This window comes from Colletotrichum karsti (genome assembly GCF_011947395.1).
Source record: "Colletotrichum karsti strain CkLH20 chromosome Unknown Scaffold1, whole genome shotgun sequence".
NCBI classification, from domain to species: Eukaryota; Fungi; Ascomycota; class Sordariomycetes; order Glomerellales; family Glomerellaceae; genus Colletotrichum; species Colletotrichum karsti.
In genome coordinates this window covers 1,107,243-1,124,248 of record NW_024065901.1, presented here as the reverse complement: position 1 = coordinate 1,124,248, position 17,006 = coordinate 1,107,243, and the positions used below count along the sequence as shown (strand labels likewise).

The 17,006-nt window shown below is 55.8% G+C and overlaps 4 protein-coding genes across 4 annotated transcripts; 1 reads left to right on the top strand and 3 right to left on the bottom strand.

Annotated features, from left to right (window-relative positions):
• Positions 1-323: 323 nt before the first annotated feature.
• On the bottom strand, positions 324-2,108 carry CkaCkLH20_00253 (seryl-trna synthetase; the record flags this gene model as incomplete). Its single annotated transcript, XM_038882973.1, has 6 exons — positions 324-604; positions 687-949; positions 1,030-1,185; positions 1,245-1,376; positions 1,440-1,857; positions 1,988-2,108. 6 exons carry the CDS (start codon positions 2,106-2,108, stop codon positions 324-326), a joined length of 1,371 nt encoding a protein of 456 aa, XP_038751678.1.
• Positions 2,109-2,625: 517 nt separating this feature from the next.
• On the bottom strand, positions 2,626-4,289 carry CkaCkLH20_00252 (histone H1-binding protein; the record flags this gene model as incomplete). The annotated part of the gene is made up of 4 exons (XM_038882972.1): positions 2,626-2,925; positions 2,975-3,317; positions 3,372-3,607; positions 3,657-4,289. The coding sequence occupies 4 exons, from the start codon at positions 4,287-4,289 to the stop codon at positions 2,626-2,628; spliced, it is 1,512 nt and encodes a 503-aa protein (XP_038751677.1).
• A 562-nt stretch (positions 4,290-4,851) lies between these two features.
• Positions 4,852-7,006, bottom strand: CkaCkLH20_00251 (GTPase-activating protein gyp1; the record flags this gene model as incomplete). Its single annotated transcript, XM_038882971.1, has 7 exons — positions 4,852-5,109; positions 5,164-6,029; positions 6,076-6,530; positions 6,585-6,710; positions 6,764-6,773; positions 6,886-6,904; positions 6,965-7,006. The coding sequence occupies 7 exons, from the start codon at positions 7,004-7,006 to the stop codon at positions 4,852-4,854; spliced, it is 1,776 nt and encodes a 591-aa protein (XP_038751676.1).
• Positions 7,007-7,975: 969 nt separating this feature from the next.
• On the top strand, positions 7,976-15,390 carry CkaCkLH20_00250 (putative glutamate-cysteine ligase; the record flags this gene model as incomplete). Its single annotated transcript, XM_038882970.1, has 10 exons — positions 7,976-8,019; positions 8,080-8,418; positions 9,519-9,559; positions 9,610-9,773; positions 9,830-10,922; positions 13,014-13,084; positions 13,181-13,246; positions 13,305-13,456; positions 13,570-14,278; positions 14,338-15,390. The coding sequence occupies 10 exons, from the start codon at positions 7,976-7,978 to the stop codon at positions 15,388-15,390; spliced, it is 3,732 nt and encodes a 1,243-aa protein (XP_038751675.1).
• Positions 15,391-17,006: the final 1,616 nt, after the last annotated feature.

The following is a 17,006-nucleotide window of genomic DNA, read 5'->3' as shown; positions in this document are numbered from 1 at the left end:
GGTTTGGGATCGGAGTTTGGGTGGCTGGGTCTGGATGCTCAAATGTCGGCGTATGGAAATAAGGATGGGGCACTGCATCAATTCGAGTTTATCCGCATTTTGAACAGTAATCATGAAATCACTTGTGAATCATCGAACTTTGTGAAACTGGGCGCCATGAACAAGTCTCTTCTCTCGACACCTAATCTCTATATCCGTACATCCGCTGCCATCTGCCGTACTGGATCGTGTGTGTGTATTTGTGCTTCACGTAAAATATCTTTTGCTTTTCTCCTCTGCATCCTCCCTACGTCTCTTCTTCCCATTTCTTCATCGCAACGCATCTATTTCTTCTTCTGGCCGGCGACGACGGTGATCTCCTTGGGGAGCTCGGCGACGTAGGGCAGGAACTCGGGCTGGCCGGGGATGTACTTGCGGAGGACCTCGGGGACCTTGAAGCCGTCGGGGGTCTGGTAGTTCTCCATGATGCAGCAGAGGGTGCGCTCGGTGGCGCAGAGGGTGGCGTTGAGGGCGTGGACGTACTCCTTGCGTCCGCCGCCGGGGGCCTCCTTGGCCTTCTTGACGCCGAAGCGGACCTCGAGCTCACGGGTCTGGTAGTCCGTGCCTTGACATGTTTCGTTAGATTACGATCCCATCTCGTAGAGCGCCGAAGAAAAAGAAGAAGAAGAAGGGGTGGGGAAACTCACAGTTGGAGCAGGAGACGAGCTCCTTGTACTCCTCCTGGAAGGGGAACCAGGCCTCCAGGTCGTACTTCTTGGCGGCGGCGTTGTTGAGGGCGCCGGAGACGATGGAGACGACGCGGTAGGGCAGGCCGAGGCTCTTGTAGAACTCCTCGGAGGCGGCGATCATCTCGTCAAAGTGCTTCCAGCTGTCCTCGGGCTTGCAGAAGACGAACTGCTCAATCTTCTCGAACTGGTGGACGCGGAACAGACCCCAGGCCTCCTTGCCGCTGTTGGTGTTGTTCTCTCGTCAGTATACCGGCTCAGGATCTCGTTCCCCGCTGGAATGAGAAAGGAGGTAAGAACGTACTGCTTGCCGGCCTCCTTGCGGAAGCACGTGCTGTAGCCTGCGTACTTGATGGGGAGCTGGCTGCCCTGGATCCACTCCTCGCTGTGCAGGGCGGAGAGAGGCTGCTCGGAGGTGGCGATGAGGTACTTCTCCTCGCCGTCGCCGGTGACCTTGTACCTAGAACCAGTTGTCAGGAGGGGGATGTCCGTAGAGAAGTATGCTGCGGTGCGTCTTACAGCTCCTCGTCGAATTGCTCGAGCTGAGCGGTCTTGGCCATCTGGTTGCGGTTCATGAAGAAAGGGGGCTGGTTGGGGGTGTAGCCCTTGTTGAAGAGGAACTCGAGACCATAGTTGATCAGAGCCTGGTTCCTGCGCGCGTCCGTCAGCACATCTCATGCCTTGCCACCCCGAATCCCAGCACAAAAGACCTACAGGAACAATCCGTAACCAGTCAAGCAGTATCCTCTGTGGCCGACGAGCTTGATGGCCCTCTCGGAGTCGTAGCCCGCCAGGCGGGTGACGATCTGGTGGTGGGAGAGCGTCTGCTCCGTCTTGGGGGCGAGGCCGGCCTCGGGCTTCCACTCGCGGACCGTCTCGTTGTTGTCCTCGTTGTCGCTGACGGGGACGGACTCGTGGACGTAGTTGCCGATGCTCTTGGCCTTGGAGTTGAGGGTGACGAGCTTGGCGGCGGCCTCGTCCTCCTTCTCCTTCTTCTGCTTCGTCAACTCCTCCTTCTTCTTGAGCAGGTCGTCGGCGTTCTCCTTGTTCTTCTTCTTCATGCCAATCTCCTTTTGCGTCGCGTTGATGTCGCTGCCGATCTGCGTCGCGGCGTACTGGGTCTTGCGGTGGTCTGTTCACGGACGACGCGCGAGAGGCGCAAAAGGTTAGCCCATTGTATCTTCTCGTTCCGCCTCTTCGCCCGCCACCAATGTTTCTTGCGAAGCTCTCCTCCAGGCAGTAGGGTTTCCGGGGACTCGTACCATCCCACAGGGCAATGACCTCGTCGACAACCTCGACGGGCGCGTGGCGACGGCGCTGGGACTCGCGGATCTTCTCCGGGTCGCCGCCGCGCTCCTTGATGAAATCTTGAAGGTCGAGCATGATGTCTGGTTTTCGGTGGGTATCGAGGGGAGATCGGCAGGGCGGGGCTGCGAGGAGGATCAGTACGTTAATAAGATAAACCGGCGACGGCAGCGCATCAATCCGATCGGTTACTCACTCGTTCCTGGAGGCTGAGCGACGGGCGTGCAGCGTTCGGCGTGACTATTCGACGGTGACTCAAGAACAACTTGGCTGGTGGTAAATTGTCGTTGCTGTGGTGGGGTTATTTGGCGGGGGCGGGGCTGAGGCGGTCAAAAGCCAGGGTCCCGTCTCTCTTCCCCTTACAGGCGCATATCAGTTAGTATCACGCCTACATGCGACAAACGCTGAATGCATCCCACATGAAGTGCAATTGAGGCCTAGTCGAATGAAATGCCGCCCATCGCGAAGCGCATATGCCCCTTCCCGCCTTCCAAGTTAACTATTGTACAATTCTGACCTGAACCCATAGAAAAGCTGCGACCAAAGCCATATTTCCCATTTCTCGCCGCATAAAAACACAATCGCCCAAAGTGGTTTAAGCCTCTGCAGTCGGCTCTTCAACCTTGGCCTTCTTCGACGACTCGTCCTCTGCAGGCTCCTCGGCCTTCCGCTTGGTCCCGTTCTCGCCATTGGCCTGGGGCTCGGCGGGCTTCGGCTCTTCCTTGTTCTTCTTCCTGACCAGACTGGTAAGGTCGGTAGCAGTTTTCTTGGCTTCCTCGATACGAGCCTGGGTCTGCTCTGCCGACTCACCGAGGGCGGCGCCAAGGATACCTCCCATGGCTTCACCACCAAGAGCGGCGTTGATGTCGATAGGAGGCTTGCGGAGCTCCTCAAGCTGCTTACAGTCAGTTACACCATCCACAATAGCGGATCCAAAGACTTACCCGTTGCTCCATATCAGCAATCATGTCTTTGACGTCGGTAATGGTTGCTCGCGTGACCTCGTTGTCCTCTGGCGATGCCATAGTAGCTAACTCAACCTCCTTGTTCTGTAGCTTCGCCTTCGTGCTGTTGATGGCAGCCTCCAGTTCGTTGGCGGCCTCCTCGCGCAGCTTCTCATCGAATGCCTGCTTCTCGGCATTCTCGCCCGCCTCCGCAGTGACAGAGGCGAACTCCAGGGCTAGAGACAGCTTGAAGTGAGCCTCGGCAATGATCTCGTTATCGTTGGTGTACAGCTCCTTCTTGAACTTCAATGACTTCCGTGAATCCTCAATCGCATCGGGGTATCTGTCGCCGAGTTAGACTCGAATCTGGTTCTAGCGGGCTCAAAGACGATGTTACCTCTCGTTCTCCAAGGAGATCTCAGCAAGGAGATCATAGATATCGGCAAGGCGTTCCTTAATGTGCCTGAGGGTGCTCTTGTCGGCATTGATCTGCTCCTCAGCCTTGCCATTGGGCTCCTCCTTCTCCAATCGCTCGAGCTGGAGTCGGAAGCCGCGGGCGGCAAGGTCCAGGATATGAAACGCGTTGGCGAGATCATCGTCTTCTTCATCTTCCGCATCGCCTTCGCCCTCGTCCTTGGACACAGTCAGCTCTCGTTCGGTGGGCTGACTGATGTTCGCTTACCTCTTCCTCATCCGACTCGTCGAAGTTCTCGTCGCCAGTGAACTGGAAGAGGGGCTTCTTCTCCTCGACAGTCTCCTCCGTCTTCGCGCCGGCCGTTTCGCTAGCGACAATCGCGATGCCCTCCTCGGTTATCCTATTCGCCTCGGTCTCGGCAGGCGCATCGGCCGTCGCAGCGGGAACTGGTGCAGCCGGGGCAGCCTTCTTGGCTTTGGGTGTCGGCTTCTCGACCTTTTTCTCGCTGCTGCTCTTGCCTCCCAGTACGTCGCTCTTGCTCTGACCGATCTTGAAAATGCTGCGACCGTAGAGGAACAGGATTTCAGCATTCTGGGGGTTCAGGTCGCCATTGATCTCGCTTTGAAGCTCCGCCGCCTTCGTAAAGCAGTCGGCCGCCTCTTCGTATTGCTTCTTGGCGTAGAGCGCAGTGCCCTTGGCAGTCCAATCCGCAAGGGTCACCTTCTTAGAGTTGATGTCCTCTTCTGACTCCTCGCCGCCTGTGGTGGCGGGCGTGTCCTGCTGGACAGGCGCATCTGGCTTGGCAATCGGGTCTGCGACGGCAACGGGCGCCTCTGGGGCTGGAGCTTCGGCGACAGGGACCTCGGCGGCAGTCATGGGCTGCTCAGTGGTGTCAGCCATCGTGATGAACAATTCCGTGTATGCGCCTGTGTAAATCGGTTGGGTTCGGGAAACAGTTCGATTGATGGGTTGAAGAGCAAAATCTCTTACGAAGGGTGGATGGAGGAAGAAAAGAAGATTATGTGACGGGAAGAAAGCTCAGGCAGGCGGCTTTGTCCGTGGTACGACGCGCGCAAGCTTGCGAGGAAGGCGCGTTGATTGGGGAACGGACTGCAGGGATAGCTTCTTTCCCGGCACGTCAAGTGGACAAGACCCAATTAGAGATGCGGGTGCGCGGTGCAATCGCTTCACTGTGCTATGCACTGTATTAAATCCCATCAATTTTGGGAAGGACCACCTCAGTTAGCAGCAGGGTGCTACTGCTGCTACCACTGCTGCTACCACTGCTGCTAGGTCCCCTTTAGAGTGATTACACCGTTGACTAAGGTAGGTAGGTAAGTACCTAAGGTAGGTAGGTAGGTAGGTTTGACATTGATCCCGGACGCCTCAATTCCACTTCTTTCCTTCCTCTTTCGTCATGGAAGTCTTACAGCTTGAGCCTGCAAAATGGCCAATTACGGACCTATAGCTGCATATTCGCCGAAGGCGTGCGGCCGGGCTGCCCTCTGAGATGCGCCGATGAACCCTTGAAAAGACTCTGCCAAATGAACGCTTCGCTCAACAGCAGTTCAATGTCCTTTTCAGTCCATGACTTTGTCGGCAAGCTCTGCAAAAACATCATTATCTCCTGGAAGTCCATCTTGATCAACTTGTCCGACCACTTGACTAGGAAGGCCGCGCAGACGTAGAGATGGAACTCCGAGAAACCCTGCTCCTCCGCCTACGTGCTGTTAGCTTGATCAACCATGGCAAGCTATCCTGTGTGACGACTTACCAAATATGTGTCCCACATTCTGATCGTATTCCGTACACTGATCTCTCTCATCAAGAGGCAGTTCATCCATCGAAAACTGAATTGGATGAATTCAACATGCTCATTTTCGAGATGCTTTGCCAAGCTCGCATCGATTCGCGCCGTTAGGTCGCGAAGAGCTGTGACTTGCCTCTGAATACCCGGCTGCGCTACGATGTAATGGTCTTGAATGCCATCGAGGAGTTTCGTGAGGCACCAGAACGAGTCCGCCTCCACCGCGTCAAGAACAGACTTCGGCAGTTGGCCCGGATCCATACCGGATTCTATGTCCGAGTCGGCGACATAAACGCTCAGGAACACCTGCCAGAATGGCGTCACAAGGTCATTGATGCCCTGTACGTAGCCACTGGCTGGATGCCGGACGGCCCAAAGATACAAGATGCGCTCCAAAGAACGCTGAGTCGCCTCGTATGAGTAAAGCTCGATATGAGGGTTCGTCCGCGGAACATCGATGCTGATCTGATGCCAGATTGCCTCGTCCAGTCCTCTTGCCTTGCCTGTCGGCGCGGTGCTGGAGCCGCCCCGTTCAAAGGCCTGTCGCACACCATCTAGGTACTCTTTTCGTTTCCTTTCCAGGGTCGTGACTCTTCTTTCGCTATTAGTCGGCAAGTAACTTAGTAGAAGTTGCCATGTCATGGCGCGGACCTCCTGAGGCACGCCGGACCAAGCCAGTTGTCGAAGATCCTGCAGAGGTATTGTTGATGCCTGCAGAAGCTTCTTGAATTTGTTGATCCGGGTTATCCTAGAATTGGCTGCGTCAACCTCTTTGGGCGTCGCATTTGCGGGGACGGCGGGGTGGTCGATCAAGTGTAGCGCGTTTGCAGGATCTGTCGCGGTCAGCGCAGCACAACCTTCAACGGTATCGTTGCCTACCTCTCAATATTTCTTTGTATTGGGGTCTTAAAATCTTCCCCTCGCTTTTCTTAGGCATGGGGTAGGTCGGCGCGGGTCTCTCAATGGCGATATCCGCACTGTTTGAGTATCTTCTCGTGTGAAGTCCGAGTCCAAAGGAGTCGCCCATTGGCGACAGACCTCCGTTCGAATCGGTCTTATTCTGCGCCGCCATTTTTCGCGTCCGCCTCTTCATGTTGGACAGACTAGGCAGGCCGAAGTCGTCGCCATCATCATCCTCATAACCCATCATATCGTCCTCGTCCGCCTTCCAGTCGTCGTTTGTGTTGGACAGGAAGTTTATGTAGCTCTTGATCGGCGGCGAGGACAGTCCCGACGCGGGCCTCGAAGTTGGTGGAGAGGCATCGCTAGGTCGGCCCTTCGCCGAGTGCGAAGACGGGGGAGTTTTCGGTCTCGAGGAGGAATTCGACAGGTTTCTGGGCGCCAATTAGCATGTAGTCCTTCGCCGGGCGCAGAGAAGGGCGGCGCACAAAGAATCAAATTTCAGAATGTCAGCATGAGAGTATGCGGCTCCAACAACCAGGCTGGAGTCGCGACCTGTCCTTTTCGGCGTGTTCTCGCGTGGGGGCGGCGGTTTCCAAAACGGTGATGCAGAACTACCCCAAGTCAGTTCTGGCACCTTGTCTGCAAGGCTGAGCATCCAACGTACTCTGAGCGATCTACGTTGACACGAAAAGTCAGGTCAGTCAAAGTTTCCAAAAGGCATTGTTTGGCGCCCGAGTCTCTGCGGCAACGGGCACCTCGAGATGCAAGAGGTATGACGAAACCCACCGACTTGAACCATCTCCTGCTGCGGGGCAACTTAGCATGCGATGTCGGCTTCATGCAAGGGAGGGGATTTAGAGCGTACCTGTTGCGCGGGCTTCTTTCCACTCCCTGAAGAGGAGAACATTGTGTCGCTTCTCTATTGAGAGAGAGTCATCGTGTGTCTTGTTGTTGAGATGCGCCAGAACGAGTCGCCTGAGCTCCGAGCAAGTGACCAGTGGCCGGACCCTTGCTTCACATTAGTGTACTGGCCGCCGCTTGGAGCAGCAGTTGAAGTGGAGTAGAGGAGGTCACTGTGGCTTCGGCCGCTGGGTTGTGGCGGTGTGATCAATGTTTCCGGCGCTTGAGGAACCTCACTTCCATGGTTTCAATCATCCTGGGTAGAGCAAGACAAACGAAACTAAGACTTGACAATGCTAGCACTCTTTCTATTTAGATTCTATGTGTACCTACTTTCTATCCACATTATTCGATAACTTTGGAATAAAAGGTTTTGCTATCTTTCCTAGCTAGAATTATTCACCCATACCTCATTTGAAAAAGAATGGATCATTCTTTGAACCAAATATGGAATTGACGCTGTTATACATGCTCAGACTTGAATCGATTACTTGCTACTTATTCAAGATAACTTTGTTCTTCTTGTTGTGAGAGTTGTTGTGATCCCATCAGAGTCGCAAACGTTTGGATCTAAGACCCGAGTACCAACAAAGATTGCTCCCTGGTCACGTGGGCAGCCAAGTCGCTCCTTCTGTGGCTTGAGGCCTGGGCTGCTAAGGTTAGCGCATTGCTTGGGCTCATTCCCCAGCCTTTGTAGCTCTGATTGGATTGAGAGTCCCTATTGGCTCCGCTCGCCCTTTCAGCTCCACCTTCTGTCCTCTTCCACCTCTCGAGGTGCACGTCCTGCCTAAGAAATATCCAAACAACCGCGCAACCATTGCGACACAACCACGACGTCTCTCTTCCATCTCCGTTCAGTGGCACGTTCATTAACCCATCCAGCCCCCTTCTTTTTCCTTCACAGGCTGCAAAGATACACCTACTGTTGAAATCCGCCCATCTTACATCATCAGTAGCTTTTCCGACCGCCAACAAGATGACTGAGCCTGAGAATTTTGAGGAGGATCTTTTCGCCGACCTGTGAGTGACCCAATGAGGCGCTCGCGACTTCCATCAAACTGGATACTGATATCGCGGCAGTTACGATGACGATACTCCGTCAAAGCCAGCCGCCGCTCAGGAGCCAGCTGCAGCTCCTGCTCCCGCCCCTGCACCTGCACCCGTCGAAGCCCCCGTCCAGACGATCGAGACACACTCAGAGCTGCAGCCTTCAGCAGAGCAGGATCACAGCATCGATGACCAGATGAAGTACGAAGAGGATGACGACGATGATGAGGTGGACTTCAATCTCGGCGGCGGCAGCAGTGGTGGCGGCATGGCCTCCCACGCGCCTCCCTCAAATGGAATGGGCGCAGTCAAACATGAGGAGCCGACGTACTCCACAAGCACGGCCAAGAATCCTAGTGCCAAGGAAGACGGGTAAGTGATGTTTGCGCCCCCTGCATGAACTTCGTTCTTTTCTACACCAACACGGCACGGCATCCGAAGTGGACTTGCCTGCCCCGAATCAATTAACCAGCAGCTGCCGGCTGTGGTTTGATGGAACTTGGGCGTCAGTGGCCCCATGGAATCTCGAGTCGGACCGAAATTGGTCTCTGGGGCTTGGAAGGAGAAAGAGAGGGCAACGCCAGAAGACGTCGGTCAATCACGTCTATGGATCAGACTTCAGGGTCAATCAAGCAAGCCGAGGAAGAAGACCAAGACTCAAAACAAGAGAGCCACATGCCAGAAAGAGAAGCCAGAAAGAGGTGCCACAAAGTCAGCTGGAAAAGCAGCCTGAGATCACCGAGATAAGCCGCCGATAGTCAGTCACTCAGTCAATCAGTCAGTCAGATGAGGAGTACCCACGTGCTCCTTCTATAGCCCAGTCGCAGATGGTCTTTAAAGCACGACGAGGACCGTCAGCGTTCTTCGGCTGCTGTAGCAAGATTAGCAGCGGATAGCGCTCGAGGCTAGAATCTAGCAGAGACTTGACGATAGCAAAAGACACCAAACATTCGACAATGACCAGGCTATCAGCTCCTCAATTCTCGCAGATGTGAGAGACTTCCCGTGGCTGGCTGGCGTCACTCCAACGACAATTACACTCTGTTTTCGGCCACGCTCTGAAACGAATCTCGCACGACTTGATGTGGTTGGGCCTCAGCAGAGACTTGCGCTGATGATCGACCGTTGAGCTTCGCTCCGTTTGAAACTGTCGTATTCGCCAAGGGGGATATTTTGAGCGAGAGGAGACGGGGAAACACAGTATATCGCACAACGGCCTGCCCTTCTCTGCTGGCTCCAGCTACAAAGATCACGATGTTTTCAAGAGGGGGAGAATGCACGACTACGAGAGCTCTGTGCCGTTCTTCTGAATGCCCAGTCGAGACAAGTCTACGGCATGCCACGCGCGCACCACACGCGCCCAAACTCCACAAACCGCAGCTGGCCATGCAGACCACCGGCTTGCCCAGATACGATGACGCGTTGCCAGTTGGGAAGTGCCATGGAAGATTGCTGACCAAACTTATTTGCAGAAAAATGTTCATTGGTGGTTTGAACTGGGAGACAACCGATCGTAAGTCACGCCGCTTGCCAGCTCCTCTGCAGCTCGCTAACCACCAACAGAATCCCTGCGAGACTACTTCTCCCAATTCGGTGAAGTCGTGGAGTGCACCGTCATGCGCGACAGCAGCACCGGACGGTCCAGAGGTTTTGGCTTCCTCACTTTTAGGGACCCCAAGACAGTGAACATCGTGATGGTCAAAGAACACTTTTTGGACGGCAAGATCGTACGTTATCGACTTACCATTTGTTGTATGCCTTGGTACTAACTAAGCATTATCAGATTGATCCAAAGCGAGCTATTCCTCGCGATGAACAGGAAAAGACGAGCAAAATCTTTGTTGGCGGCGTTAGCCAGGAAACGACGGACCAAGAATTCAAGGATTACTTCGCGCAGTTCGGCCGCGTTGTCGACGCCACCCTTATGATGGATAAGGACACCGGCCGTCCCCGTGGTTTCGGTTTCGTCACATTCGAGAGTGAGGCAGGCGTGGACGCGTGCCTCAGCACCAGTCTTGAGATTCACGGAAAGCCGATTGAGGTCAAGAAGGCCCAGCCCCGTGGCAACCTTAGAGAGGAAGAGGAGGCGGCTCGTCGCGGAGGCAAGTTCCGCAAGGGCGACGACAGCGCCAGCCAGGGCGGCATGGGAGGCGGCCAAATGGGAGCTGCTGGCGGAATGACTCCGCAAGTCATGGCCCAGTACTTCCAACGCATGCAACAGGCGTTCGCAATGATGCAGCAACAGATGGCCATGAGTCGTGGTATGCCGATGAACCCCGCCATGATGCAGCAGATGATGCAGATGCAGCAAATGCAGCAAATGCAACAGCAGATGATGGGCCGCGGCGGAGGTGGCAACGGACAGAACATGATGGGCAACATGACGCCTCAGATGATGCAGCAGATGCAGCAAATGCAACAGCAGATGCAGCAGCAGATGGGACCGCAGATGGGACAACAGGGCGGATCACCTGGGGGCCCTAGTGGCGGCTTCAGTCCTCAGCAGCAGATGTTCGACCCGTCTCAAGGAGGTCAGCCGCAGCAGGGACACGGCGGATCGCGACGGGGCGGCAGCACCGGTAGCGGCGGTGGGCGGGACCAGTACAACCAGGGCGCCTACGCCATGGGCGGCGGAGGCGCTCCGACGTCCTGGGAGGGCATGTACGACGATGTTCCGCAGCCCAATATGAACCCGGGCGGCGGCCGTGGCGGAGGTTTCAACCGCGGTGGTCACCGGGGCGGACATCAGGGCTCGCCGGATCCTGCACATGCCCCGCCCGCGAACGCTCCCACGGGACCCAAGAACGCCGGCAAACCTGGCGCCAACTATCGCGGAGGCGGACGCAGCAGCAATCGTGGCTTCCACCCTTACTCCCGTTGAGGGGAAACAAGCGCGAGAGGTTCGCGATTCGAGATACCGATTTGAGATACGAAATAACGACTTCGGTCATCTCGGGAGAAACATCGACGTCTATTGGTTTGGCTATCAAGAGGCGGTGCCATAACACACGAGATTTCAGAGAAGGACAACGGAAGCGTATCATTGATCAAGAAGACGCAATCGCGTTCGCTAGTAGGCATGAACATCGGTCGAGTGCACGGGCAGAAGAAGGCTACAGAAAAAGGCATGCTTCTCCGAGAACAGAGGCTGAGAGGTTGACACGGTGGTACGGTACGGTCAGGGTCGGTTGGTTTTGCTTCTTGCGTTGGCACTCAAACAATTTTCCTTTGCACATTACCCGGGAATTCTGTACTATACGACGAGCCCAAAAACCAATTTCTAATCCAACTTGTTGGTCCTTTTATGTGACATGCATTAAGCGAGGACAATTGGCACCTAATCATCTCCAGCGTGACCGTGACCACTTGGGCGTTACCTAACTACGACCGTCTTTCTAATCTGCTTACTCTATCTCTCATTAACCCCATCCTGCGTTGGTAAGTCAACTTTGAAATGCGATAGCATGTCAGGCATGTTAGTTGAGAGCATTTCGTGTACGGGTTTCCGCTCATCGTCAGCTGACTGAGCTAGCCCCAGCCCAGAGTGTCAGTAATCGACAGTCGCAAATATACAAACATTCAGATAGTTTTGCGGTGGTGATTGATATCTTTATATCCTGCAACGATGAAGTTCACGATAGCCATGATGTGACGGGTTATCCGGCGCCGGACTTTAAACCCATTAACACCATCACCCGCCGTCATCGGGGCGTCAACACTTCCGTCTCTCCCTTCCCTCCACCTCGGAAAACCCACTTGCCTCAAGGGTGACTACCAAAAACAGCAACCACCCGGGGCCGACGTTCTATCTGCAGAAAAAGAAGCCGGACAAACACCGAGACTTCCCTTCCCATCGTTACAACAACAACATCAGTGAGAGTCGAGCTCGATTCTTTCTTGTCCTCGTCGGCCGTCCCGAAGCAACCCGGAACCAAATTTTTACGCGACCCTGTCAGACCCCACGTCGAAAGACAAGTAAGAAAAAAAATAAGACAGAAAAAACACGGTCCCTTTCCCGTCCTCCGCTTTCAAGGATCCCTAAGCAACGCATGTGATTTCTAATCAACAACCCCTCCATTTTACCCCTCCATCGTTCAAACCGCAGTGCCAAAACCGACGACACCGCGAAAAAAAATCGAAGGAGAGGAAAAATCAGCACACAGCGAAACCGCAAAAAACAAACCCCACATACCAAACGAATCCCGCGCCACGGAACAACCACAACTCGCGCAATTACCATACCTTATCCCCATGCTTCGCTCTCTCTCTCTCTCCTCCAATCCCCTTCTCCTCTTTTCAATATTGACGTGATCTGGAACTCAACCATCAAACACCCAATCATCTACGCCATCTAACCGCAAACCGCAAAAAGGCCGTTGCAACCAAAAACCCCCCACCCCACCTTGATGCCGTCGGCTGTCGGGCTGAGCCGCAAGTCTACATACATCACAAACGCAGTAACCGCAGTAAACGACTTTCCCATCCAACCACCCCCCGGTTGCCTAGACCATTGCGCCATCGCTGAAGAACTACCTTCCCCGACACCTTCCCTCCGTCATCACGCCCTTGGCCTTGTTTGCTCGTCCGCCTCGCCGAGCTGAACGAGATCCCGTCTGACGTCTTATCTCGTACCCGCAACGGAAGAACAAGGCGCCACAACAAACATCGCGAAAGCCCCGTATCCAAAGGGCGCCGACGACAACGCTGATGAATCAGCTCCTTTCCAAGTCCTAATCAGCATCACCGGTCTTCTTATTAGTTTCGTATAGAGAAAAAGTTCTTCGTAAACGCCGATCAAAACCTCCCGGGGGCCCAAAGACGGACCCGGTCGTAGCCGCAACCCCGCCAAAACCACAACAACCGCCGCCGCCAACTCTCACCGAGCCATGGGTCTCTTGCAAGTTCCCGCGCATTGCTTTTCTTCGTTCCCGTGCAGCACGAGAATCCTAATACCGTGCCATGTAGAGCCCTGGGAACCGCCCTCGACTGGCCGGATGCGAAGCAGCGCGCCGATCAGGTCCGGGAGTGGGGTATCAAGGTTCGATGACCCTTACATACATCTCACTTTGAGATTGTCACCCAAAAGCTCATATGAGATGTCATTTTTTGCTAACGTGCAACTCACAATTACCAGCAACTCTTGGAGATATGGAACAAGGCGAAGGGAAAAGAGCGCGATGCCATGTTATGGGGAGACGAAGTATGTCGTTGTCGTTGTTTGTTATAAAACTGTATAGGCAACTAACTCGACGCTCCAGGTTGAATATCTCGTCGTAACCTACTCCAAGGATGAGCCCAAGGTCCGTCTATCTCTGAGACAAGCCGAGATTCTCACAGCGCTCGCCGAGAGCCCCGACCTCGCCAAGGAAGGAGGCTGCGTGCCGGAGCTGCAAGATGTGGCCAGAGAGTCGTAAGTATTTTGATCTCTCACTCACTCACTCGCTCATCCATTCATGAGTGCTTACACATGAGAGCCCTCCGCGAGTGAATCAACAAGCGAGATCTCGACTAACACACTCACAGCTCAACAACCCTCCCCGTCTTCCACCCGGAATTCGGCCGCTTCATGCTCGAAGCGACCCCGGGTAAGCCCTGGGGCATCGGCTTCAAGGAACTCCTCGACGTCGAGCCCGACATGAAGCTCCGCCGCAAGATCGCAAAGGACCACATGCACTCCAACGAGTACCCCATCACCCTCACCACCTTCCCCCGCATCGGCTGCCCCGGCGACTTCACGGAACCCTACTACCCGCCCTCCGGCCCCAAGCTGCGCTCCCAGTTCGTGCCCGACGAGATCGCCAACCCGCACATCCGCTTCCCTACCCTCGCGGCCAACATCCGCTGGCGCCGCGGCCGCAAGGTCCAGGTCAACGTCCCCGTCTTCCACGACAGGAACACCCCCAACCCGTGGAAGGACCCCACCGTCGACTACGACATGCACAACTGGCCCGAGGACGACGACGTCCGCAACGGCGCCGCACCGGACAACTTCATCCACATGGACGCCATGGCCTTCGGCATGGGCAGCTGCTGTCTCCAGATCACCTTCCAGGCCAAGAACATCACCGAGGGCAGGAAGATGTACGACCAGCTCAGCCCACTCGGCCCCATCCTCCTCGCCCTGACGGCGGCCACGCCTGTGTACAAGGGCTTCCTCGCCAACACCGACGTGAGGTGGAACCAGATCAGCAGGGCAGTAGACTGCAGGACGCCGGAAGAGCTCGGCGAGAAGGTAAAGCTCTCTCTCACTTTTATGTTCGTGGCGGGGCCAGATGAACTGACACATCCCAGCCCCTGAAAAACGACCGCTGGCGCATCCCCAAGTCTCGCTACGCCTCCAACTCGACCTACATCTCGACGGACCCGCGCCTGCGCGACGAGTACCTCTACCCGGACCTCGTCATCGACCACGACATCAAGGCGAAGCTGATGGCCGGCGGCATGGACGACCGCCTCGCGACGCACTTCGCCCACCTCTTCATCCGCGACCCCATCGTCGTCTTCGAGGAGGACCTGCAGGAGCTCGACCTGTCCAAGACGGACCACTTCGAGAACCTGCAGAGCACCAACTGGCAGCACATGCGCTTCAAGCCGCCCCCGGCCGACAACAGCATCGGCTGGCGCGTCGAGTTCCGCCCCATGGAGATCCAGCTCACCGACTTCGAGAACGCCGCCTTCTCCGTCTTCATGGTCCTCGTCACCCGCGCCATCCTCTCCTTCGACCTCAACTTCTACATCCCCATCACAAAGGTCGACGAGAACATGGAGCGCGCCCACAACGTCGACGCCGTCCTCAAGGACAAGTTCTACTTCCGCAAGAACCCCTTCTCGAGCCGGCCCGGGCGTCAGGGAGGCGGAGGCGGAGGACCCGGGGGAGACGGCTCGCGCCCGGGGTCCCGGCCCGGGTCCGCCGTCCCGAGCAGGCCGCCCACGCCGGTGCTCCCGGTCGAGGACGAGTACGCCGAGATGACGGTCAACGAGGTGATCAACGGCAGCGCGGACGGCGAGTTCCCGGGTCTCATCCCGCTGGTCGAGAGCTACCTCGATGGCGTCAACGTGGACGTCCAGACGCGCTGCGAGCTCGACACGTACCTGCGCCTCGTGAGCCAGCGCGCCAGCGGAAAGCTGAACACGGCGGCCCGGTGGCTGCGCGATTTCATCGACGTCCACCCCGCGTACAAGCACGACAGCGTCGTCGGGGAGGAGATCCAGAAGGACATCGTCGCGGCCGTGATAGCCATCGGCGAGCGGGAGACGGCCGGAAAGGGCTTCAACGGGCTGGACATCTACGGTCTGCCGAAGCTGCTCGGCGACTTTAGGAGAGGAGGATGCGGAGGTGCGTAAAGGGGCTTGAAGCCCCCGTCTCACATTGGACGTACGCAGTTGAATGGGACGGGATAATACACGGCGTGGATGGAAGTCAGACATGGACCCCCTTATTGCGGGCCAGATCGAGGGTGTCGGTTTCCTGTTGTCTCCGCCAGGGGGAGATGGTCTTACACGTGACGGACATTTAGACTCAGTAGACATTTCAAAGTATATCGTAAGACAGCATCGTCAAATTTCTCCAAGACGCCCCTCCTTTCCCTCCCATTGAATTGATTTCGAGATGTGGCTTTCTCAGCCGCAGATGAGATGAGATGTGCCTCACGCAACCGGCAGGCTCGAGAGGGGAATTTCCGAATGGCGGATCTGCTTTGCTCGCGGACGGGTCCTGGCTTGATATGAAGTCATTTCCGCCATCTGAGATTTCCAATGGTTCATCTCAGCCGCGAGTAGATGCGCCCTAGACATCGTCATCCGGCCTGGGCGTCGTGGGATGGAATGACGTCCGAGATTGAAGTGGGCATCACCTGAACGGCATCGACGACCGGACGCTCTCGCAAGCACGGCTCGAATGGAACAAGCTTCGTGGAATAGGCGCGGAGACCCTTACGCCAAGAAAACCGACCACGATCGCGTCCGTCTTAGGCAGCGATTGTGTTTGACCCAGGTCCGCGGAGCTGGAGTACCAAACGCCACCCCCCCTTTTGGTGCCCGATGGCATGATATGGCATGATGGCAAGAATATGCGGGTGCAGTCTCAAGACGAAAAATGAGTTCCCTCACTTGTTACGTCCGTTCTGATCAAAACCTGTTTCTGACTCTCTCCGCTGACGTCGACTGATTGGGGGCAGGCAAGGCGCATGGCGATATTCCGGCAAGTTGGAATCGGCCGTAATCTAGGCGAGTTGGACCAAATTGGAGTGGCGTACGGGTTCGTTTCAATGGAGATTCCCGCTTTCCCAGTTTCCAGGGAAAAGGGATGAGAGATCCGGATAGCTGGTACCTTACTCTACCTTGCCCTAACTGCTTGAGAAAGGGGGTGTGTGCGGCGCGCGCGTGCGTATGTGTGTGTGTGTGAAGTGAGAGCGGGTGGGTGTGGAGAAGCGTTTGCTCGTGGCATGCGATGCCCTGTTAGCAAGCACCCCAACGCCGGGACCGAAAACGAAATCGACACGGGGCCCAAGTGGTTCGTGTGATGTTCTGCGGGAGCCTAAGCGTCGGACGGCTAGCTCTTGCTAGTTTGACCGAGATGTTTGTTGCGACCACCAGGCTGTGTCTTGGATCTACTCGCCGGCCGCACGCCAAAATAAGTGCGATCCTGTGGCGGACATAGTTATACCGGCAGTTCGGTTTGGGAAGATAGGAGGGCATTGGCAAAGAAAACCTCTTTCTGCCTGCCGGTTGAGTCCATTCCTGAGGGAAGTATCAACTCGCAGCAGGTGAACACGATGTCGGCCTGTGTCATGCCGGGTTGGGGCGAGTTCGCGGGTGTTCATCAGCATGCCTGGCAGACTTTGCTGGCAAGTGTTGCCGTGAATTCGCAATTGCATTTCATTCCTCACTGCCGGCAAGTAGCCACGTTGCGGCATGGTCATGCGGCTGTCTGTGGCTGTTATGACGGTTCCTCGGCCATC